The 24,214-nt window shown below is 38.9% G+C and overlaps 1 protein-coding gene and 1 long non-coding RNA gene across 16 annotated transcripts in view; one reads left to right on the forward strand and one right to left on the reverse strand.

Moving 5' to 3' along the window:
- Positions 1-24,214, forward strand: part of LOC138744247 (uncharacterized) — a 37,265-nt gene that overhangs the window by 11,648 nt on the left and 1,403 nt on the right. For 6 of the 9 annotated variants that reach the window (XR_011345397.1, XR_011345392.1, XR_011345394.1 and 3 more), the window contains 3 exons: positions 13,219-13,635; positions 18,467-18,592; positions 21,487-21,641. This is a non-coding gene — a long non-coding RNA (uncharacterized lncRNA). Of the gene's footprint in view, positions 1-2,224; positions 2,368-13,218; positions 13,636-18,466; positions 18,593-21,486; positions 21,642-24,214 lie in introns of all 9 variants that reach the window. The other 3 variants (XR_011345393.1, XR_011345398.1, XR_011345396.1) reach the window with 3 other exon arrangements.
- rbm20 (RNA binding motif protein 20) overlaps positions 19,955-24,214 on the reverse strand; it is a 183,592-nt gene continuing 179,332 nt past the window's right edge. For 6 of the 7 annotated variants that reach the window (XM_069900081.1, XM_069900078.1, XM_069900080.1 and 3 more), the window contains one exon: positions 19,955-20,326. In XM_069900081.1, the coding sequence (XP_069756182.1) occupies positions 20,204-20,326 (123 nt within the window). In that variant the 3' untranslated portion in view covers positions 19,955-20,203. The remainder of the gene's footprint in view (positions 20,327-24,214) is intronic. The other variant, XM_069900083.1, reaches the window with a different exon arrangement.

Genomic DNA, 24,214 nt, shown 5'->3' on the forward strand with positions numbered 1-24,214 from the left:
ACATAATTAGATGTGTGAAACTAAGAAAATTAACAAGGTCAAATTATGAATAAAGATATTGATGTCCACTTGCCTCTGTTCAAATGGATGGAAAACATTACATTGATGGATACACTTGGGCTCCTCCTCCAACAGACAGTTTAATTCTACAGTTAGATGAATATGCATATTCTTAGCAGCCTGATAGCAGCTTGTCATCTCTCTACATGTCATCTGAGTGATTAGGATTGAAGTAATGTCTCATTAGAGCTTTCTGTGAATGTTCCTCAAAGTAATATTGAATTACTCTACTTAGCTGTGAAAGATAGAGCAGTGCAAGCTATTGTCTAACTGATATGTTGAAAGGATGAAAAATATGCAGTGGTTTGGATCACTTGGTCCATAACCTGTGTCTTGATTTTTTGCTTGTCAATGAATAATTTATGTTTCTGGGCAATTGAAAGAGGTTGTATTTAACCCCCTGCTCCACTCTGTCAGCATGAGAGAATGGTGTCGAATGGCTTTTTTTGGAGATTATAAATGGGTCTGATTGAAAAGATTAAAGCTCCAGACTTCCACTATCCTTTTGTGTGAAGAATTACTTCCTATATATCTAATTTTAACACCCCGTTGTGCCCCTTCACTAGTCCTGAAGCCCCCAGTAGTGAAAATTGCTCATTTGGTCATACTGAATGTGGGACCTACACAAAAAAATATTTAGGGTTTCTAATTAAAAGGTGTATATATTTTTTTTCTTTGGCTTGGCTTCGCGGACGAAGATTTATGGAGGGGGTAAAAAGTCCACGTCAGCTGCAGACTCGTTTGTGGCTGACAAGTCCGATGCGGGACAGGCAGACACGGTTGCAGGGGAAAATTGGTTGGTTGGGGTTGGGTGTTGGGTTTTTCCTCCTTTGCCTTTTGTCAGTGAGGTGGGCTCTGTGGTCTTCTTCAAAGGAGGTTGCTGCCCGCCAAACTGTGAGGCGCCAAGATGCACGGTTTGAGGCGTTATCAGCCCACTGGCGGTGGTCAATGTGGCAGGCACCAAGAGATTTCTTTAGGCAGTCCTTGTACCTTTTCTTTGGTGCACCTCTGTCACGGTGGCCAGTGGAGAGCTCGCCATATAACACGATCTTGGGAAGGCGATGGTCCTCCATTCTGGAGACGTGACCCACCCAGCGCAGCTGGATCTTCAGCAGCGTGGACTCGATGCTGTCGACCTCTGCCATCTCGAGTACTTCGACGTTAGGGATGTAAGCGCTCCAATGGATGTTGAGGATGGAGCGGAGACAACGCTGGTGGAAGCGTTCTAGGAGCCGTAGGTGGTGCCGGTAGAGGACCCATGATTCGGATATACACAGAGTACGAGATATGGATTATAGGCAAGTGGCCTCACTGCTAAGACCAGCAAAGGGAACAAATGTCAAAAATTTGTGTATCACCATTTCATAAGTCACAGAACCATAGACTTCCAAAACATTGTACCAACTCACTGGTAATGTTAAACCCAGTTATTTTTCTGTTGAAGTACTTTTCAACAACAAAAATTACCACTGACGTGCAGTTGACTGAAACATCAAAGAAGGTGGTTTGTGGTTTGTCTTACATAAGCACTATCTCTTATCGGTGTTCTCGTGCATCTGTCATGTTTTTCTATAATCTTATAGTGCCTGTTGTTTTATTGAAAACATGTTATAATGAAATTGCTGATTTAAAAGTTTTAAATTTAACCACATTCTGGTAAGAATATGTTTCGGAATAGCTTCAGGATATTTGCAGTTAATAAAGATAACCATCATTCAAATGTAGAAACTAATTTAGAATACGAGTAGATGAGAAATAAGAGCAGGAATAGGTCATGTGACTCTACATGTATACTCTGTCTTTCAGTAAGATCACGAGTGACCTCATTTTGACCGCCCTCAGCTCAATGTTCCTACCTGTTCTCTATAAACCTCAATTCCCCCATAGTTCAAAACAATATCTCAGCATTGAATACATTGAAGAATTCAGGTTCCACAAGTCTCCAGTATAGAAAATTATAAATACTCGTGACCGAGAGAAGAAATTCTTCATTGCTTTCTTAGAGACAATATCCTATTCTGAATCTATGGCTCCCTGCTGCAGTTCAGCCATTTGCAATGGGGACGCAAAGACACCACCATATGCACCCCCCACCGAGGGCCACAGCACATTTAGGTAAAAGCCTTGTTTTAACCCTATATAACGTAAATATTTTTTAATGTAGTCAGTAGGAGAGAAGTATGGAAGAAACCAAAACTTGACTGCCTCACAAGGAAGAGGGTCCTAGGGTGGGCCATAACCAAAGAAAGATTGTGAATGGATATTCAAGATTCCTCCATAAGCAGAAGCCACCTCTCAGCAATAATGGTAAAACTGATTCCGAGTCTTGCATTAAGATCCCCTCTCATTTCTCCGAACTCCATGGAGCAGAGGTTTAACCTGCTCAGTTATTCCTCAGGAAGTGAGTGCTTCACTCGAGGAATCAACTTATTAACTTTTTCCCCTCCAGTCTGAGTCCAATCCCTCCATATATAATTTTCAATAAGTTTTTCATATGAAGTTGCCACTATGTTATTCTCTTGTGTCCTGTCACTTCCCCATTAATATCCATAATAATTTATGTTCCAATATTTAATGACATTTGATAATTTTCTTCTTGTACACTCACAACAATTGTCAAAACAGAAGAAGATCATGGAAACTTGTGTAGATGGGTGCCAAGAATGAGTTCCAGCCTGATCACACTTGTTGCTACTTGGTCCATGACCCTGTAGACTAAGATGCATCAAGTTCTCATCAAAGTACAATGCCATAAGAATTTATGCCTTCATCCCTTTTGGATGGTCCGTTTCATACCTCAACATCCTTTGGATGAAAGATTTTGTGCTGAAGTCTCTTAAAGAAAAAATGACAGCACTGCTGTAACTGCAGTGGTGTCGCTATTGCAAACCCATGGGGAGTGGAGACACAGTGCTCAATTTCCTACACCTGTGCTCTCTATCTAATCACTGCCTCAACAATAAATTATTACCTCTTAAACGACCCTTAGACTTAAAATAAATAAATAAATAAACCTCTCACTCTTCCAACACCCTACCCCACAGGGTCCAACTGCCCAGTCCTACTACTGTCAGCTCTACACAGGCTTTAAACTGCTTGTTAAAGGAGCTCATGGGGGTTTAATTTTAAAACCTCAAGACTGCGGGGTCTGGGCTGAAGATGGCCAGCAGTGGCCATAAGGGGTTGCAGACTCCAGGGAAGCAGGGGTCTGGTGCAGGGCACCCAAAAATAAGAAATCACCCACCCCATTTAAGATGGGAGAAGCAGAGGAGATGACGCATGGGTCGTTGACCATGGTGGCGGACCAACAAGGGGCTCTGAGGCTGAAGAACACACAAGCTGTTGGTGACTCAAAGGTGAGTCCAGTCAGTGTGAAGGCAGGAGGGGAGAGCGTTGCTGGAAAACTGTAAGTAGTGGGATTATGAATTGTCTGTCTATTTATTTATTTATTTAAACAAGTAAAGGGAAGGGGTAAGTGGAGTAGAGGGTTGGAAGAGTGAGAGATTTATTTATTTATTTTAAGTCTAAGGGTTGTTTAAGAGGTAATAATTTATTGTTGAGGCAGTGATTAGATAGAGAGCACAGGTGTAGGAAATTGAGTTGATTGTGTAAGGGTGCACAGTAAGTGTATTTCACTCACTAGCAGTAGATAAAGGTCTGAGAGTGGCTCAGTGAGTGAGTGGTCGAGTGAAGGAGTGGGAATCAGAGCGCTGAGGCTTTGACCCAAGAGGCTTCGACACAGAGAGGCGGAGGAAAGAGTTCGGTGAGTATTTCATTCTTTTTATTTATTGCATTAGCTTAAGGAGTTTGTCTCTGGTATGGCAGGAGATCTCAGACCTGTGTCATGCTCCTCCTGTGCTATGTGGGAACTCAGGAATACTGTCAGTGTCCCTGGAGACTACATGTGCAGGAAGTGTGTCCAGCTGCAGCTCCTGATTGACCGCATGTCGGCACTGGAGCTGCGAATGGACTCACTCTGGAGCATCCGGGATGCTGAGATGCTGGTGGATTGCACCTTTAGTGAGTTGGTCACACTGCAGTTTTAAAGGATAGAGACTGGGTGATAATCAGAAAGTAACAGGAAGGTCGTGTAGGAGTCTCCTGCGGTCATCTCCCTGCAGAACAGATATGCTGTTTTGGATACTGTTGGGGGAGATGGCTCACCAGGAGTAGGCAGCAGTAGCCAGGTTCATGGCATCGTGGGTGGCGCTGCTGTCCAAGAGGGCAGGAAAGAGTGTGATAGGGCAATAGTTATAGGGGATTCCATTGTAAGGGGAATAGACAAGAGTTTCTGTGGCTGCAAACGAGACTCTCAGATGGTGTGTTGCCTCCCTAGTGCAAGGGTCAAGGATGTCTTGGAGCGGTTCCAGGACATTCTGGAAGGGGAGCGAGAACAGCCAGCTGTCGTGGTCCATATTGGTACCAACGACATAGGGATGAGATCCGACAAGATGGATTTAGGAAGTAAATTGAGGAGTAGGACCTCAAAGGTAACCATCTCTGGATTGTTCCCTGTTCCATGAGCTAGTCAGAGAAGGAACAACAAGATATCTAGAATGAATTTGTGGCTTGAAAGGTGGTGTAGGAGGGAAGGTTTCAGATTCTTGGAACAATGGAACCGGTTCTGGGGCAGATGGGAATGGTACAGACAGGACGATCTGCATCTGAGCAGGGCTGGGACCAATGTTCTTGGGGGTTTGTTTGCTAGCGGTGTTGGGGAAGGTTTAAACTACATGTGTCAGGGGAATGGGACCAAGTCCAGAGAGTCAGAGGGATGTAAAATGAGAATAGAAGCAAAAGGGTAGCAAGGTGAAAAGCATTAGTGACAGGCAAGTAAAAGCGGGAGGAGGGGGGAATCAAAAAGAGCTATTTATTTACATAATGGTAAAAGGGATAAGAGTGTGGATTTGAGTACAGGAGTGAGGAGATCCTGTTGCAGCTGCACAGGGCCTTGGTGAGACCACACCTGGAGTATTGTGTGCAGTTTTGGTCACCTTATCTGAGGAAGGACATCCTCGCCATGGATGGGGGTGCAGAGAAGGTCACTAGGATGATATTGGGGATGGTGGGACTCGCATATGAAGAAAGGTTGGATAGATTAGGCTTGTATTCTCTGGAATTTAGAAGATTGAGGGGGAATCTTATAGAAACATAAAATTCTTAAGGGTTTAGACAGATTAGACACAGGAAGGTTGTTTTCAATGCTGGGAAAAACCAGAACCAGGGGCCATAGTTTAAGAATAAGGGAGGATTTTTAGGACTGAGATGAGTAAAAATTTCTTCTCTCAGAGATTGGTAAATGTGTGGAATTATTTGCCACAGGAAGTAATTGAGGCAGGTTCCTTGTCAATATTTAAGTGTAGGTTAGATTTGGCCCTTGTGGCCAAGGGGATTAGCAGGGGGAGAAAGCAGTGACTGGGTACTGATCAGCCATGATCATAATGAATGGCGGTGTAGACTTGAAGGGCCAAATGGCCTACTCCTACACCTATTTTCTGTGTTTCTATGTGAGGAAGCCATTCAGGCTGTGGGCTGCTGTCAACTGCAATCAAGGGACTCAAACCAGGCTGCAGGTGGCTAAAGACTGGCTGAAGGGGTACCAGGTATTTGAACTTGGACGAAAGAGGGTTCCGAAGGCACTGAGAGCTTCCTGATCATGTCAAAGGTTGAGTTGCTGATGGTATGGACTGAAGGCTGTGTGGCTGCGGAAGCAAATCCATGGACACTCCGCAATACTGGGAAGACTCTCTTTTTGCTTCTCTTTAACTGTAAGGGGTACTGGGCAATTTCTGCAGATAGTGAATCTTTGCCTGCCTTTCAGTAGACTAAAGGAAGTAAGATGTAGTATCACATTTTTGATTTTATTTACATGAAAATAAAATGATCTTGAATTTTAATCTTTCTATCAATTAAATCTATGTTCTCTTAATTATAAAACTCTCTGGCAAGGGAAAGTCCTTTATGTTATTGTGGACTGAGTCTCCCATAGTTTCTGTTGTGGCGGCACACCACTAGGCAGGCGAACTGGCCCCGCTTGTAATCCACACGGCGGGGCAGCTGGCCAAAATAATGCTGTCAGGGGTTTCCCCTTCTTCTCAGTACAAGGGTCAGAAGCCCGGGCTGGGGGAACCACGTGACACCCGGGTGATGTCAGCACCCCCCAGCGCAGTTCTCAGCCAGGTCGAGGCTGGGAGTATAAGTCCAGCCCAGCAGCCTGCAATAAATCAGTTCTGCTCACTGAGCTCAACCCGTCTGGTTGTGTGTTTCAGTAGCAGTGTAGCTGCCGCTACAATTGGTGACCCTGACTGGTTCAAATGTCTTTGAATTCATCATGAGTGAACCTGGGATCAGTGCTATAGCCGTCAAGCTGCCTGACTTCTGGGTTCAGGAGCCGGAGATCTGGTTCGGCCACGCGGAGGCTCAGTTTCAACTCCGCCAGATTTCATCTGACATGACTAGGCAGGCAAACCGGCCCCGCTTGTAATCCACACAGTGGGGCAGTCAGCCAAAATGACACTGTCAGGGGTTTCCCCTTCTTCTCAGTACAGGGCTCAGAAGCCCATGCTGGGGGACCACGTGACACCCGGGTGACGTCAGTGCCCCCCCCCCCCCCCCAGCGCAGTTCTCAGACAGGTCCAGGTTGGGAGTACAAGTCCAGCCCGGCAGCCTGCAATAAATCAGTTCTGTTCACTGAGCTCAACCCGTCTGGCTGTGTGTTCTTTCAGTAGCAGTGTAGCTGCCGCTACACTGTCTCCAATTAATCTCCTGTGTGCCACTGATGTTTCAAAGTAAACAAAGTCAGTCTAGTCACTTTGTTTGCCTCTATAATTCATGAAACCTGGCAGCATCTTGGTAAATTTCCTTTGTACTCCATTGCAAAAGCATTTTTCCTGTAACAATGGTGGATCAAATTTCATGAAGTTTTACTGTTTTACAAGTTCGCCTTGCCATTTCTTTCAGTGCCCTAGGTGATATTTTTTAAATTTTTTTTATTTTTCACACCATAAACCACATTGACCATGATACATACGTTTTCCTTTTCAAATATATTCAGTGTCATTTTCTCCCCTCCCTCCTCCCATCCCACCCTCCCTACCTCCCCCCCACCATCCATTTAAAGTACAAAATCTAAGATACATTAAACCAGTCAAACAATGTTGTCATTCAATAAAAATAAACAAGAAATTCCACTGAGTCAATTCTTTTCATTTCCTTCTCCTTTCGTTAATTTAGGTAGTGAATGTCCCCGGTAAGTTTTCTCTATTGTGTTTCATGTAAGGCTCCCATATTTGTTCAAATATTTCAATATTATTTCTTAAACTATATGTTATTTTTTCTAATGGAATACATTTATTCATTTCTATATACCATTGTTGTATTTTCAAATTATCTTCCAATTTCCAGGTTGACATAATACATTTTTTTGCTACGGCTAGAGCTATCTTAACAAATCTTTTTTGTGCATCCTCCAAATCAATTCCAAATTCTTTGTTTTTTTATGTTACTTAGAAGGAAGATCTCTGGGTTTTTTGGTAGATTGTTTTCTGTAATTTTATTTAATATCTGGTTTAGATCTTCCCAAAATTTTTCTACTTTCTCACATGTCCAGATTGCATGAATTGTTGTTCCCATTTCTTTTTTACAACGAAAACATCTGTCAGATACTGTTGGGTCCCATTTATTTAACTTTTGAGGTGTAATGTATAGCCTGTGTATCCAGTTATATTGTATCATACGTAACCTTGTATTTATTGTATTTCTCATCGTTCCAGAACATAACTTCTCCCATGTTTCCTTTTTTATCTTTATATTTAAATCTTGTTCCCATTTTTGTTTAGTTTTACCATTTGTTTCCTCATTCTCCTTTTCTTGCAGTTTAATATACATATTTGTTATAAATCTTTTGATTATCATTGTATCTGTAATCACATATTCAAAGTTTCTTCCCTCTGGTAACCTCAGACTGCTTCCTAATTTGTCCTTCAAGTAGGATCACAATTGGTAATATGCCAGCACTGTATCTTGAGTTATATTGTATTTATCTTTCATTTGTTCAAAGGATAATAATCTATTTCCTGAAAAACAATTTTCTATTCTTTTGATCCCTTTTTTCTCCCATTCTCTAAAGGAAAGGTTATCTATTGTAAAAGGGAGTAACTGATTTTGCGTCAATATTAGGTTTGGTAATTGGTAATTTGTTTTATTCCTTTCTACATGAATCTTCTTCCAAATATTGAGCAGATGATGTAATACTGGAGAACTCCTACATTGTACCAATTTTTCATCCCATTTATATAATATGTGTTCAGGTATCTTTTCCCCTATTTTATCTAGTTCTAATCTAGTCCAATCTGGCTTTTCCCTTGTTTGGTAAAAATCTGATAGGTATCTTAATTGTGCGGCTCTATAATAATTTTTAAAGTTTGGCAGTTGTAAGCCTCCTTGTTTATACCATTCTGTTAATTTATCTAGTGCTATCCTCGGTTTCCCCCCTTTCCATAAAAATTTCCTTATTATTTTCTTTAACTCCTTGAAGAATTTCTCTGTCAAGTGTATTGGCAATGCCTGAAATAGGTATAATATCCTTGGGAAAATGTTCATTTTAATACAGTTTATCCTTCCTATTAGTGTTAATGGTAAATCTTTCCAATGCTCTAAATCGTCCTGTAATTTTTTCATTAGTGGATAATAATTGAGTTTATATAGATGGCCGAGATTTTTATTTATTTGTATACCTAGGTATCTTATTGCTTGCATTTGCCATCTGAATGGTGATTCCTTCTTAAATTTTGAGAAATCCGCATTATTCATTGGCATTGCTTCACTTTTATTTATGTTAATCTTGTAACCCGACACCTCTCCATATTCCTTCAATTTCTTATATAATTCTTTTATTGATAGTTCTGCTTCTGTTAAGTATACTATAACATCATCCGCAAATAAACTGATTTTATATTCCTTGTCTTTTATTTTTATCCCTTTTATATTATTTTCTGTTCTTATCAATTCTGCTAGTGGTTCTTTCGCTAACGCGAACAATAAGGGTGATAGTGGGCATCCCTGCCTTGTTGACCTGCTTAAGTTAAATTGCTTTGATATATATCCATTTACTGTCACTTTCGCCAATGGTCCTTTATATAATGCTTTAATCCAATTAATATACTTCTCTGGTAAACTGAATTTTTGCAATACTTTGAATAAATAATTCCATTCTACTCTGTCAAAGACCTTCTCTGCGTCTAAAGCAACTGCTACTGTTGGCGCTTTACTCCCTTCTACTGCATGAATTAAGTTAATAAATTTACAAAAATTGTCTGTTGTGCGTCTTTTTTTTAATAAATCCAGTTTGGTCTAGATTTACCATTTTAGGTACATACTCTGCTAATCTGTTTGCTAATAGTTTAGCTATTATCTTATAATCTGTGTTAAGTAATGATATTGGTCTATATGACGCTGGTGCGAGTGGATCTTTCCCATGCTTTAGTATTACTGTAATTATTGCTGTTTTACATGAATCTGGTAAGCTTTGTGTTTTGTCAATCTGGTTGATTACTTCCAGGAGGGGAGGAATTAATAAATCGTTAAATGTTTTATAGAATTCTATTGGGAATCCATCCTCTCCTGGTGTTTTATTATTTGGTAATTTTTTTATTATCTCTTGTATTTCTACTATTTCAAATGGTTCTGTTAATTTATTTTGTTCCTCTATTTGTAATTTTGGTAGTTCAATTTTAGTTAAAAATTCATCTATTTTGCTTTCTTTCCCTTCGTTTTCAGTTTGGTATAATTGTTCATAGAATTCTCTAAAGTTTTCATTGATCTCCGTTGGATTATATGTGATTTGTTTGTCTTTTTTCCTTGATGCCAATGCCATTTTCTTAGCTTGTTCTGTCTTAAGCTGCCATGCTAGAATTTTGTGCATTTTTTTTCCCCTAGTTCATAATATTTCTGTTTTGTCTTCATTATGTTCTTCTCCACCTTGTATGTTTGTAGTGTTTCATATTTTATTTTTTATCTGCCAATTCTCTTTTAGTTGTATCTTCCTTCATTGCTAATTCTTTTTCTATATTTACTATTTCCCTTTCCAACTGCTCTGTTTCCTGATTATAGTCCTTCTTCATCTTGGTTACATAACTTATTATTTGTCCTCTAATGAACGCTTTCATTGCATCCCATAGTATAAACTTATCTTTCACTGATTCCGTATTTATTTCAAAATACATTTTAATTTGTCTTTCAATGAATTCTCTAAAATCCTGCCTTTTAAGTAGCATGGGGTTTAATCTCCATCTATACATTCTTGGAGGGATGTCCTCCAACTTTATTGTCAATATTAAGGGTGAATGGTCCGATAGTATTCTAGCTTTATATTCTGTTTTTATTATTCTATCTTGCATACGAGCTGATAACAGGAATCGGTCTATTCTTGAGTATGTTTTATGTCTAGCCGAGTAATATGAATATTCCTTTTCCTTTGGGTGTTGTTTCCTCCATATATCCAAAAGTTGCATTTCTTCCATCGATTTAATCATAAATTTGGTTACTTTGTTCTTTCTGTTAATTTTTTTCCCAGTTTTGTCCATATTTGAATCCAAATTAAGGTTGAAATCCCCTCCTATTAATATTCCCTTGCGTATCTGCTATCTTCAAAAAAATATCTTGCATAAACTTTTGATCTTCTTCGTTGGGTGAATATACATTGTGTAGATTCCAAAACTCCGAATATATCTGACATTTTATCATTACATATCTCCCTGCTGGATCTATTATTTCCTCTTCTATTTTAATTGGCACATTTTTATTAATTAATATAGCTACTCCTCTTGCTTTTGAATTATACGACGCTGCTGTTACATGTCCCTCCCAATCTCTCTTTAATTTCTTGTGTTCCAATTCAGTTAAATGTGTTTCTTACACAAATGCTATATCAATTTTTTCTTTTTTCAGTAAATTTAGCAGTTTCTTCCTTTTGATTTGGTTATGTATTCCGTTAATATTTAAAGTCATATAGTTCAGCGTAGCCATTTCATACTTTGTTTATCTTCCCTTTCCGTTTCTCCATCATCACCTTATCCATTTCTGCTTTCTTGTTTTGAACACTTTATAAGACAACATTTCTAAAGCATCAAACATTTTACATTTCTAAAGCATCAAACATTTTCCTTATTCTCCTATTTAAAACTTCTTTAACCCCATTCTCCCCTCCCCCTCCTGAGTTGCCCTTTATCCCTTGTCGGGCAACCACATCTCCCCTCTCCATTTGGATTTGCGAATTCACTTGCAAACGTCAACTGATTTTGCAGTGACTGTAACTCCTCCCCACCCAGCCCCCCCCCCGGAAAAGATTTCAATTTTCATATGTAACAAAGGTCACTCTTTTAATTCCCTCCTTATTCCCTCTATTGCCTTTCCCTCCCTTATTAATTCTTATCTATACTCTATATATTTTCCTCTAAATACGGATACATTCATGTATACACACACATACATACACATGTGCCCGCGCGCACGCACGTGCCCATAGTTCGTGGTCATTTTTACTCTCATTACATGTCTTCATCTCTCTGCTTGTTTTGTAGTTGTTCTGCAAATTTTCGTGCTTCCTCGGGATCCGAGAATAGTCTGTTTTGTTGCCCTGGAATAACTATTTTAAGTACCGCTGGGTACTTTAACATAAATTTATATCCTTTTTTCCATAAGATCGTTTTTTGCTGTATTGAACTCCTTCCTCTTCTTCAGGAGTTCAAAACTTATGTCTGGATAGAAAAAAAATTTTTGACCTTTATATTCCAGTGGCTTTTTGTCTTCTCTTATTTTCTTCATTGCTTTCTCCAATATATTTTCTCTTGTATATCTTAAGAATTTTACTAAAATGGATCTTGATTTTTGCTGCGGTTGTGGTTTCGGGGCTAATGTTCTATGTACCCTCTCTATTTCCATTTCTTCCTGTAATTCTGGTCTTCCCAGGACCCTGGGGATCCAATCTTTTATAAATTCTCTCATATTCTTGCCTTCTTCATCTTCCTTAAGGCCCACTATCTTTGTTATTTCTTCTATTATAGTTTTCCATTATATCTATCTTCTGAGCTAACAGCTCATGTGCCTCTTTAACTTTTTTATTAGATTCTTCTAATTTCTCTTTTAAGTCCTCTACTTCCATTTCTACGATTATTTCTCATTCTTCCACATTATCCACTCTTTTTCCTATCTCTGATATGACCATTTCTATTTTATTCATTTTTTCTTCTGCACTCTTAATCTTTTTATCTCATTAAATTCTTGTAATTGCCATTCTTTCACTGATTCCATATATTCTTTAAAAAAAGATATATCCACTGTCTTGCCTTTCTCTTCTTCTTCCATTTCTTTCTGTTCTTCTTCTTCCTCTAGGTTGACCATTTGTTGTTTCCTTGTTTTCTTTTTACCCTCTTCTTTCTTGTTGTCGTTATTTTCTGTGTTCTGCACCTGCTGCTGTGTTGCAGGTGTCTCTCTCAGCTGTGGAGATCGACTCCGCAGCTGTTCCCCCCTCCCGTCAGTGTGTTTTTTTTTCATGCGCATCGCGCACTTTTACTCTGCTCTGTGAACCATTTTTGTAGTCCCGAGCCCGGGACTTCCACTGACCTGAGGGAGCGGGCTTCTCTCTCCACGGCGGGCCTCCTCGGACAGGTAAGGCCTTCACCTTTTTCCGACGTTCTTTCTTCTTCTCTTCTTCCCGTTGTTTTTGACTTTTCTCTCTTCGCTGCCATTTTCTTCTCACCTTTATTTTTACTTTGTTGTAAATTTTAATCTTGTAACTTTGTGTTTTGTGCGTTTTTTTTTAAACTTTTTGGGAGAGGGCTGGAATTCCCTGACCGGCCACTACTCCATCACGTGACTCCTCAGTGCCCTAGGTGATAAAGGCTAGTATATCCCAATAATAAGAAAATGCTTAAATATTTAGCCTATATGGAGATGTCCTCAACTTCCTTCATAAATATACCAACCTGACAGCTCCATACATAGTGGGATCATTTTGGCAACTCAGATTTCACCCTAACAGAGGTTTTCCTTTGGTCCGAATGATTTCTCTCCCTGCAATTTAAAACTAATGCTTTCTTATTTTCCCAGTTTGCATAACGGGTTTTTAATCTGAATCAAAATCCGTTTCTCTTTCCACAGATGCTGTCTGACCTGTTCAATAGAACATGGAACAGTACAACAGATTGGATCACCCTTCACCTTCTCTGCTGCAGAGAAATCAATCCAATTTTAAAGAACCTCTTCCCACAGCTTATACCCACTAGTCAGGCAACATCCTGGTAAATCTCTTCTGAACCCTCTCCACATCCTTCCTGTAACAGAGTGGCCATAATTGCACACAATACTCCCAAGTGCAAGTGAATCAAAGCTTTATACAGCTGCACCATGACTTCCTTACCCTTGTACTCAAGGAAGGAAAACAGATCATATGCTTTCTTTAAAACCCTGACTTTAATACCCTGTCCATTTATTTGGCCACTTTCAAGAAGCTATGGATCTGGACCTGCAGATCAGAAGTTAAAGCTGGAAAGTATGAGAACAGGCTTGTTTAAATAGGTGAGTAAAGTGTTGAAAAGTTCTTTTCCAGCAAATGGGATTTGGAGCAAGAGAGTACAATAACAGCCTTGTTTAAATAGGTAAAAGGTATTAGCAAAGTAGCCATCATGTGAGTGAGCCAATGTTAGAGTGAGGGCTTTAAATTACTGGATCATTGGGACCTGCACCCTTCTTTACTAATTAGGGATAATATCACAGCTGCAGAATGGGAGGATGTTATGGAGGGATTGTCTACTGAGTCGGTGTGGGTGGAAAGGAAGGAAGTGATCACTGCATTGAGAGTTGTCTATAGGCCCCCTAATATCGCTCAGGACACTAAGTAGACAGATCGAAAATGTACTGGGGTATAAAATGGGCGGCTTGGCCTTATAGAGCCTCATTAGCCAGTTTAATTTTGGAATGGAGCAGAACAGGCTTGTTGTTATGAGAAACTTCAACTTCCAAATCATTGATAGGCACCTTCTACTGCAAGAGGGATAGATGGGGCAGAATTTGTCAGGTGTGTCCAAGCATTCCTGACACACTATGTGGACAAGTCGATGAAAGGAGAGGCCATAATGGATTTAGTACTGGGTAATGAACCTTGTCAGGAGACAGACCTATCAGTGGAGAAATGTTTCAGTGACCGTGACCACAAATCCCTGACCTTCAGCATCGCTGTGGATAAGGATAGGAGTGGACCAAATGGTAATGTGTTTAATTGGAGAAGGGATCACTACAATAGGATTAGGCAGGAACTGGGGAGAGTAAATTGGGAACACAAGTTCTTGGTAGGGGGGGGGGAGCACAGATGTAACGTGGAGGATGTTTAGAGACAATTTGTGTGGGGTTCTGGATGACTTTGGCCCACTAAGACCTAAATGAATTGCTCACCAGAGAGAGAGGAGCTTTTTAGTCAAGGTGAGGCCTGTATAGAATCAGTTTACATGCTGGAGCATATTGAGGTTAAGAAGGAGGCAGGTGCTGGATCTTCTTAAAAACATTAGGGTTGATGTCCTCGGGTCCCGATGAGATATACCCCCAAGGAACTACAGAAAGTGAGGGGCTTTGGCAATGATTTCTGCATCCTCACGGGCCATGGGGGAGGTTTTGGCGGATGGAAGAATGACAAATGTTGTTTACAAAAGGTAATGGGGAGAATCTTGGGAATTGTCGACCAGTGAGTCTTCCATCAGTAATGGACAAACTGTTGAAGTGGATATTTGGGGACAGGATTCACAAGGATTTGGAGAAATATCGCCACTTCAGCAATAGCCAGCGTGGCTTTGTGTGGGGTAGATCATGCCTCAAGAGCTTAATTGAGTTTTTTAATTGAGGAAGTACCAAAATGAATTAATGAAGGTAGGGCTGTAGATGTTGGTAACGTTGGTAATTATGGCATTGGTCAAGGTCTTACCTGTTGAGAAAGAAATGAGGCATGGGATCCATGGGTATGTGGATTCAGAATTGAAGCCTGGAGAAAGCAGAGGGTAGTAGTAGAAGGAACATTTTCTGCCTGGAGATCAGTGCTTAATGGAGTTCTGCAGGAATCAGTTCCTGGCTCTTGGTGATTTTTATCAATGACCTGGACGTAGAGGGATGATGGGTCAGTAAGTTTGCAAATCTAACTTTTTAAAAGGGAAATTGGAATATGTTAAAGAAGACCCATTTAGGGGTAATAATTCACTCTAGCCTGAAAACTGGCCCATACGGGCAAATAAGGTTAATATTTTATAAAACATGGGCCCATTTATGGAGTATTACCATAATTAAAAGAATTACAGTGAGGGGTTCGATTAATAGGGTTTTTCCTTTTGAGATATTTTGATATAACGGGCTTGATTGAGAATGGTACACAAAATTTGTACTATGTATGGTCAAGGTTTTAGTTGAGAAGTACAAATTGTCTTTTCCTATATTTAAACCCATATATTGAATTAATATGGATGTTTTTTTAATTAAACTCAATAAAAATATTTTGAAAAGAAAAGTAAGTTTGCAAATCATGTGAAGGTTGGAGGTGTTGTGAATAGTGTTGAAGGTTGTCACAGGTTACAACAGGATCTAGGCAGGATGCATAGTTTGGCAGAGAAGTGAGAGATGGAGTTCCATCCAGATAAGTGTGTGGTAATGCATTTTGGAAGGTCAAACTTGAAGGCAGAATGGCAGGATTCTTAACAGTGTTGATGAACAGAAAGACCTTTGGGTTAAAATCCATAGCTTTCTCAAGGTTGCCATGCAGGATAATTGTGTAGTTAAAATAGCTTATGGTATGCTGGCCTTCATTTGTCAGGAATTGAGTTTAAGAGTCGGGACCTAATGTTGCAACTTTGTAAAACACTGGTGAGACCACATTTGGAGTATTGTGTTCAGTTCTAGTCATCTTTGGAGAGGGTGCAGAGGAGATTTCCTGGATTGATGTGTTTTATGAAGAAAGGTTAACAGAGCTAGGGCTTTTCTCTTTGGAGAGAAGAAGGATGAGAGGTGTCTTAATAGAGGTCTACAAGATGATAAGAGACATGGATAGGGCAGACAGCAGAAACTTTATCCTGAGGAAAGAGTATCAAACGCCATAGGATATCTGTACAAGGTGAAAGGAGGAAAGTTTAGGGGAGATATCATGGGAAAGTTTTTTTTATGTAGCGAACAGTGGGCACTTGGAATGCATTTCCAGGGATGGTGGTGCAGAATGGTACAACAGGGATTTTCAATGACCTTAACCAGGCATGTGGATACAAGAAAAAGAGGGCTATGGGTGTAAAGTAGGGAAGATTTAGTTTGTTGAGTAGTTTTTCTATCGGCCAGCACCACATCAGGGGCCGAAGGATCTGTATTGTGCTGTTATATTCTCTGTTCAATAGCCCACTATGCTGACTGCAAATGGATAAATATTTCTGCCATCTATAAACTTACTATCCCTCACACCTACATTTTCATCCAAAATATTTATGTAATTACAACCAATTGGCATTCCAGCCCTGATCTCTGTGCACCAACGCTGATCACTGAGCTCCAGCCAGAATGAAACCTTTGTTTTTTATGCATGCTAATTCCAAATCCAAATGATCAGTTCACCATGAATTCCATGCATCTGGAGCAGCCTACCATGAGTAATATGCCTTAAAAGTCCACATAGACAATATCCACTGCCCTTCCTTCATCAATGTCCTTCATCAACTCAAAAAAAATCTTGATCAAGTTTGTGAGACAGAACCTGCCCTCCACAAAACAATGTTGACTGTCCCTGATCTGGCCATCCTGACCCCAATGCTCATAAATTCTATCCCTAAGTCTCCTCTATCGCTTCACAACCACAGTTGTGAGGCTCACTGGTCTATAATTTCTCGAATTATTTTGTTCCCTCTTGAACAAAAGAAAAACATTGGCTACTGTTAATCCTCTGGGACCTCGCATCTTATTAGTAAGTATATAAAGATCTTTGTCGAAGCCCCAGCAATATCTTCACTTTCCTCTTTCAAAAACCTTGGATATATGCAATCAGGGCCTGGGGGCTTAGACATCTTAATATTCTTCTAACAGGCCCAGCACACTCTTGATCAATGTTTCTAGTAATTTCTGCTTGTTTTTATTTCGTAGATTTATGTCAAAGATTTTTCTTGCTTCCAAGGATTGATGCTGTTCCAACAATCCCATTAGATTACTTTTCATTGTCTCTTTGTTTAAATTGAACTAATAGTCACTACCTATTCTTCTCGGGGGAATAATTCCAATAAATGTGAAGCATGTAACTTGCCTTTCAAAGATCACATCAAGACGTATCAAATTGGAACCTAAGGATGTAAAACTGCTCTCTCAATGTGCCAAAGGCCTGCTTTCAATCTGGATCTAACAGAGATGGTACAATCTCCCTGTGACTGTATGGGTTTGCTCCACAGACTCTTGTTTCCTCCCACAACCTCAAGACATGTGGGTGGTAGATTAATTGAATGATAGAAAACTGGTGGAAAGGGGAAAGTTGATGAGAAAGTGGTCAGAATTTAAAAAAATAACATTAATATAGGATTAGTGCAAATATCCTGCATGGACTCAATGGGCTGAAGAGCCTGTTTCCCTGTTGTATCACTCTGTGACACAAAAGTGAACCACAGAAGTCTATATCATAGTCTCATGATAAGAGTCCAATCATGGTAAGTACTTAATTGGAGTTGTAATGAAATACCAAGAAATGTTCAATGTCAGAGGTCCAGAAACACAAAAGGAAATATTTACCTTTCGCAGCTTTGAGTTGTCTGAGAGTATCTCATGGCCAGTGAAGGAGTTTTTAAATGTGACCATTATCGTTGTAATGAACACAATTTATGCCATAGATGCTGCACAAAGTTGGGAAACTATAGCATCACTGTGGGTTCATATTGAATGGGTGGCACAGTTCGTAGAGTGGTTAGCGCAATGCTGTTATAGTGCCGTTGTCTGGAAGAAGTTTGTATATTCTCCACGTTTGCGTGGGTTTCCTCCCACCATTCAAAGCATGAGACCGTTGTAGGTCAATTGGGGTGTTTGGGTGCCATGGGCTCGTGGGCCAGAAGGGCTTGTACCATGTATGTCTAAATACTTGTATGTATGTTTAAATTTTTAAAAATTAATATAGAAATAGTACTTTGAAGGTAAGCAGAAATAAATCAATGAATTCTGTCAAAGTTCTCGCTCTCCTAATATTTAAGTTTATTATTTATTTGAAATACATCTATAGTTCAATTAGTCTTTATTCGACACACAACTTTTTTCTGAACCATTTTAAGCTTACTTATAATTGTTATAAATATCATTGGAATTGTATTTATTCCTGTTTAAACTCGATTGCTATTGTAACACTAGTATTCTTGTCCCCAAGATTCATTGCTACATTAGAAAACTGGCATGTGTCTCCTCCAGCGCAGCCTTTCAATGCCTAATCTAGTGACCTAGTCTGCAAACAGAGACGCTGGAGGAACAGCCGATCTCGCAACGTCCATAGAAGGTAAAGCTATATTACTGACATTTCGCGTCTGAGTCTTTCCTCAAAGTATGAATAAGAAAGAGGGACAGGCGTCATGGTTGCCTTAGAGAGTGTAGGAATTTCCCAGGTATTCTCGATACTTATCAGAGGTCTTTTTCTCTTTTGCCAGCATTAGAACAAGAATGGGCCATTCAGCCCTGGAACTCATTCTACCACTCAGTTAGATCACAATTAATCTGTACCTCAAATCCATTTAACATAACAGAACACTGTAGCACAGTACAGGCCTTTCAGCCCTCAATGTTGTGCAGACCTATATATTCCAAACAGATAAAACCCCTACCTCATAACCCTCTGTTTTTCATCCATCCATGCTTTTGATTAAGAGTCGCTGAAATTTCCCTTTTGTTCCAGCCTCCACCGTCACTCCTGGAAATGCATTCCTGACACCCACAACTCTGTGTAAAAACATTTACCCCGATGTCTCTCCTAAACTTTCCTCCCTTCGCTTTGTACAGATGTCTTCTGGTCTTTGTGCAGCCTTGCCTCTCAAGTTTTGGTGGCTGGTGATAAGAATGCACTTAGTGATGGGAAAGATGAGCATTAATGCTGTTTTTAATCTCACTGTGCCTTTCCCTTCAATCAAAAATTAAATAAAATGGCTGAAGATGCTTCACAGGTAAAATCTGAGACTTGGCTGTGAAAGGAGATACAAGCAGAGTTGATCAAAAGCTTGGTAAAATTAAGGAACCTCAGAGAGTGCTTGAGTGGGAGAAAGGTTACAGAGAACTTCCATAAGCAAATTCCATATATACTAATTGTGAAGCAATGACTATCAGTGATATTCGGGTAGAGAAAACTAGAGAGTACTAAATGCTAAGTGTGTTAGAATGGCAGATTTTTAAGAGTGACGATAATTTTAAATATGATTTATTGCTATTGCTGTAGTGGACCAGGAGCATGTAGAGACTCGCAAATATCTTGCTTTAAATCATTTCATCAGATGAGCCTCTGGCGAAGTGAGCTGTTAATACCTTTGGTTGCGCTATGTGTAAAGGAAGATGCCCTGAACAAGTAACAAGGGTTTCTGACACTTTCAGATAAAGACATTTATGGAAAAAAAAATATTTTTTTAAGCCGATGGATATTAATCTTCACACCACTGTAATCAGTAAATGGTTAAATAAAATGTTTATTAAATTCATTTATTTGCTTGATACAATTTTTAAATTATAATTTTATCATGTTTACAATGTTTTGAGAGTTTCTGGTGCTTCTAATAAATTATATAATTGTAAAATAACTAATCAATAATCTGACCTTAAATCAAACAATGTTACCTAGACATAAATTAATTACCCATATGAAATGGTCCAAATAAAATTTCTTCATCAAACCAATACATTTAATCATCATTTTAGTTACAATTAGAAACTAGAAATTCCCTGAATATGATTGACCTGCTCAATGAAGATTAAGGATAAAGGCATCTTTCAAAGAATCACAATGAGTGGGAGGGTCCACCTCCTCCCTCTTTTATCTTTTCTGGTGTGTTATTCCAGCTCCACATCCTGAAAAACTCCTTAAGAATTGTGTCTTGAAGATTCTAGAGCTTAATCTTAATTGGCTGTTTCAGGACGGATTGGGATTTTTAGTTTCAAACTGTGGTATGATCCCAACCTCCTCCTCCATTCCAGGATTTCCACCTCTTTCACATTCCTTCAGGCTTTCTTCAGCCAATTGCGATAGGTATTTCTGTGATGAAAAGAAAGTAACTCTGTAAATGTGTATAAATCCTTGTTCAAAAGAGCCATCATTATTTAAATGTTAAATAACTTTTAAACATCAAAACTTTTTGATCTACGGTATAAATGACAAAAATAGATCGCATAAGAATTCCAAGAAAAATTCATTTAAAACTGAGACATTTTAATTCTGCTCTGGTCCTTTATTCAAGGATAACGTTTAAACTTTTTTAAAAAATGTGTATCTTTTGAATTTTACATTTCCTCTCACTGATGATTTGAACACTATTTCAATTTGCAAAAAAAACGAAGTAGTAGATTTTATACAGAACAACGTAGCGCATTTTCACTTTGGAATCTAAACTTAAAATATATAGTAAGGATTTTTTTAAAAAAATGCTTGCACTTATTACAATGACCTTTGACCTTGAATGTTAATTCAGATATTCTCTGCACTGATGCTGTATGAATTTCAGTTCTAGAATTTTTCATTATATTTCCAGGTTCTGTTGTATTTTGTTTTAATTGCATTTGCATAGCATTTTTCTGGTGTCCTTCAGAGCCATTTAAGTTAATCACTTGGATTGCCACAAAATGCTTTTCAATTTAGCAGTACAATGTCGATGATAATCTTACATTAGAAATTATAAGATTATTTTATATTTCTCAGGGATAAGGGTTAAGATCGGGAAACAGTTAAACAAATCTTTTAGACCAATGGTTTTCAAACTGCTTCCCCCACCCCAACTTGCGTTCCACCTTAAGTATTCTCTATCCCATCAGTGCTCTGTGATTAGTAAGGGAGTGCTTAAGGTGGTATGAAAACCTCTGTTTTAATCATACCTAATTGACTTGTTCTGTGCATGGTTTCATAACCCCAAAGGAAATGGATGAATGACAAATTTTCTCAGTAACAATTGGTTCTCAGCCTTACCTTCCCACTCACAACCAGTTGCTTGGAAATATTGTGACAAGGAACTTTGGACAAGAATATTGGATGAAATACAAGTACTTTAATTAAAAATGATTTTTTGAACTCGGCGGGCGGGGGGGGGGAACCATTTAATAAGTTTCCATTCCATTTTAAATGAGTAAAATTTTAATAGTTCATTAAGAATCTAACGGAAGGATTGATTCAAGTTGCCTTTTAATATGTTCTTTCATAATCAGGAATGAATAAATAGTCTGGATCTTTTTCTCTTGAGAAAAGCAGCTGAGAGCGTGGAAGGTTTTTGTGCAGACCGACTATTTCCACGTGTGAAGAAGTGAGCACTAATGTCACACAGTCATCAAGCAGTCCATCAGGGTTTTCAAAAGGAAGAGTGGTGAGATTCAATAGCATGTTACTACAGTGAGTGGAATATATAAAAGGAGAGCCTGGGAGACCATTTGAAGGAGGAGGGAAGAGAGTTATGGTCATAAATTCACATGAAAGAAAAGATAAAAGATATAGTGATGCATTGACAAAAACATGTGCTGAGCAATATGTTTCTGACTGCATTTTTCAAAGCACAAAAAAAATGTTAGATTATACGGATTTGTTCCTTGTGAGATGTGAAAACGAGTTCCACTAAGTTCTGTGTCCAGTTACACACTGTTGATCATGTGAACGTAACCAGGATGGTACAGATACTCACTCAGCAGGAGGGGCTGCTGTCTCAACTCCAGCAACCCAGATTTGATCCTGACATCTGTTGTTTAGGAGTTCACATGTCCTCTCTCTGCTGATGTCTCCTGGGTGTTTTGGTTTCTTCCCACATCCCCAAGACATGCTGATAGTCTTCCATTGAGAGTAGTTGGAGAGGAGATGGAATTGATGGGGATTTGAGTGTGTATTTTACAGGGAAATGAGTGGGCAAGTGAAATTGATGGATTAACATAGACTTGATCAGATGAATTATCTCTTTTCAAGCTGTAAAGAAACAGGGTAATGATGCTCACCCATTCATTTATGATCGGGGGAGGGGGCGTTCCAGATGAGTCAGCTTTTTAAAGAGAGCGACTGTCCAGTTGTTTAACTATCTATTTATATTTTAATATGTATCACCTGGTTAATTCTACGCCTGCTGAAATGCAAGTAGAGGGCATCTGAAAGTCAGCAATCTTCCATCTGCTGAAGTGATTTTTCTCCCTAGAGACATTGAGACTAAAGCCCTTAATTTAATAGAACATTCCAGCACAGTATAAGGCCTTCAGCCTACTATGTTATTCTGACCCATATATACCTACCAAAAAAAACCAAAACCTTTCCTACCTCAAAATCCTCTATTTTTCTTTCATCCATGTGCCTAAAAGTCTCTTAAATGCCTCTATTGTTCCAGTCTCCACAACCACTCCTGGCAATGCATTCCAGGCACCCAGAAGTGTATGTGGGTGGTTTATAAAATATATCCCCTAACCTTTCCTCCCATCACTTTGTATAGACATCCTCTGGTATTTGCAATTAATCCTTTATTAATTTCAGTTTCATCCCTTTTAGGGGTAATCAGTAAATCTATTAGAGCAGCAATTGGTCTTGTACTCCCTGTATGGGACTTTCCCCAAACAACTCAGCTTGAGACTCCTCCACAAATATTTGGAATTGCCCAATTTTTAAAAATATTTTGGGCAATGCATTCCAAATTTAACTCGTAATCCAATAACCCTTCAGTTTTTTTCAGGCTATACTATAGTTTCATCTGAAGTCCAGATCAACTCACTTGTTAGTGAAATGCCATAAGAAATTATGAAAAAGCTTAAAAAAAATTAATCTGTTTAAAGCACAGCTGAGTGCCAAACTCAAGATAGGATAACTTGTCCTTAATTCATTTCACCTAATAAAGTTACAGCCATTAGCACTGTTTCATTGGATTGCATTAATATGTTTGCCTTTGATGCATCTGTCTTAACACCAGCAGGAATTTGCAGAGTTAAATGTTTTGAGTTTTTAAAATCCAATATGGTTAAAATACAATGCAAGGTGTGGAACAGAACATCTGCATGAACTGGTTATGCTGAACCTCTTATTATAAGGCATATTAAAAAAAAAAAATCCTTTTAAAGATGCAAAAAAATTAAAATATTAATTTATGTAATCATTATTCAATCAGGAGGCAGCCTTTCCAACTATGGACAGTGAAAGGGCCTAAGACACAGAAAGATCCATTTTTTTGGGAAGAATTATGGGGAAAAGCGGAGCTGAGTCCATGGCCCACTCAGCTGTTATCTTATTGAATGGAGGAGTAGGCACAACAAGTTAGATGGCCTCTTCCTGCTCTTATTTGTGGTGGTGTTCAGAGTGAAGGTTGGAGTGCATGCTATTTAGAGAAGATTTTAGTTCAAAGATGTGTTCAAGTGCTCTTATGGTTCTTTTGTAATTAGTGAGGGTCCCTGAAATATTATTTATTTAACTGGATTTTGAGTCTTCTTCCTGGTCCCATATTTCATTAGAATTATTTTCAAGACTGACCTACACCTGCATATGCAATCACATACATGCTAGGTTGGCATGTATGCCTAGGAGGATTAACCTAATACAAGTAAATTGTTTGTTATTACCACATACTAAATGGTTTTCAGGTAGATGATTTATTTCAGGGGTAGAAGAAATTGACAACAATATGTTCTGAACAGTGCTACCAAATACAGATTTCAGCGACCTTTTCTGGTATTGTTTAATTCTTTGTTCTTGTGATTAAATGCTAGTTCATAAAATCAAACAAATTCCGGCAAAAAGATCCTTTCTCCTCTGATCAGCCTGCACCTCCGAAACCAAGCAGTTATATCTTTTTACATTTCCTCTTTGTTTCACTTAGCTTTCATCACAAGTATTGTTGGAGATTAATTTTTACAATTTCTCTATTTACATCAAGCAGTTTAGAATTACTAGGAAACCCCCATTTACCATGTATAAATTATT

Source organism: Narcine bancroftii, chromosome 10 (assembly GCF_036971445.1).
Source record: "Narcine bancroftii isolate sNarBan1 chromosome 10, sNarBan1.hap1, whole genome shotgun sequence".
Lineage (NCBI taxonomy): Eukaryota > Metazoa > Chordata > Chondrichthyes > Torpediniformes > Narcinidae > Narcine > Narcine bancroftii.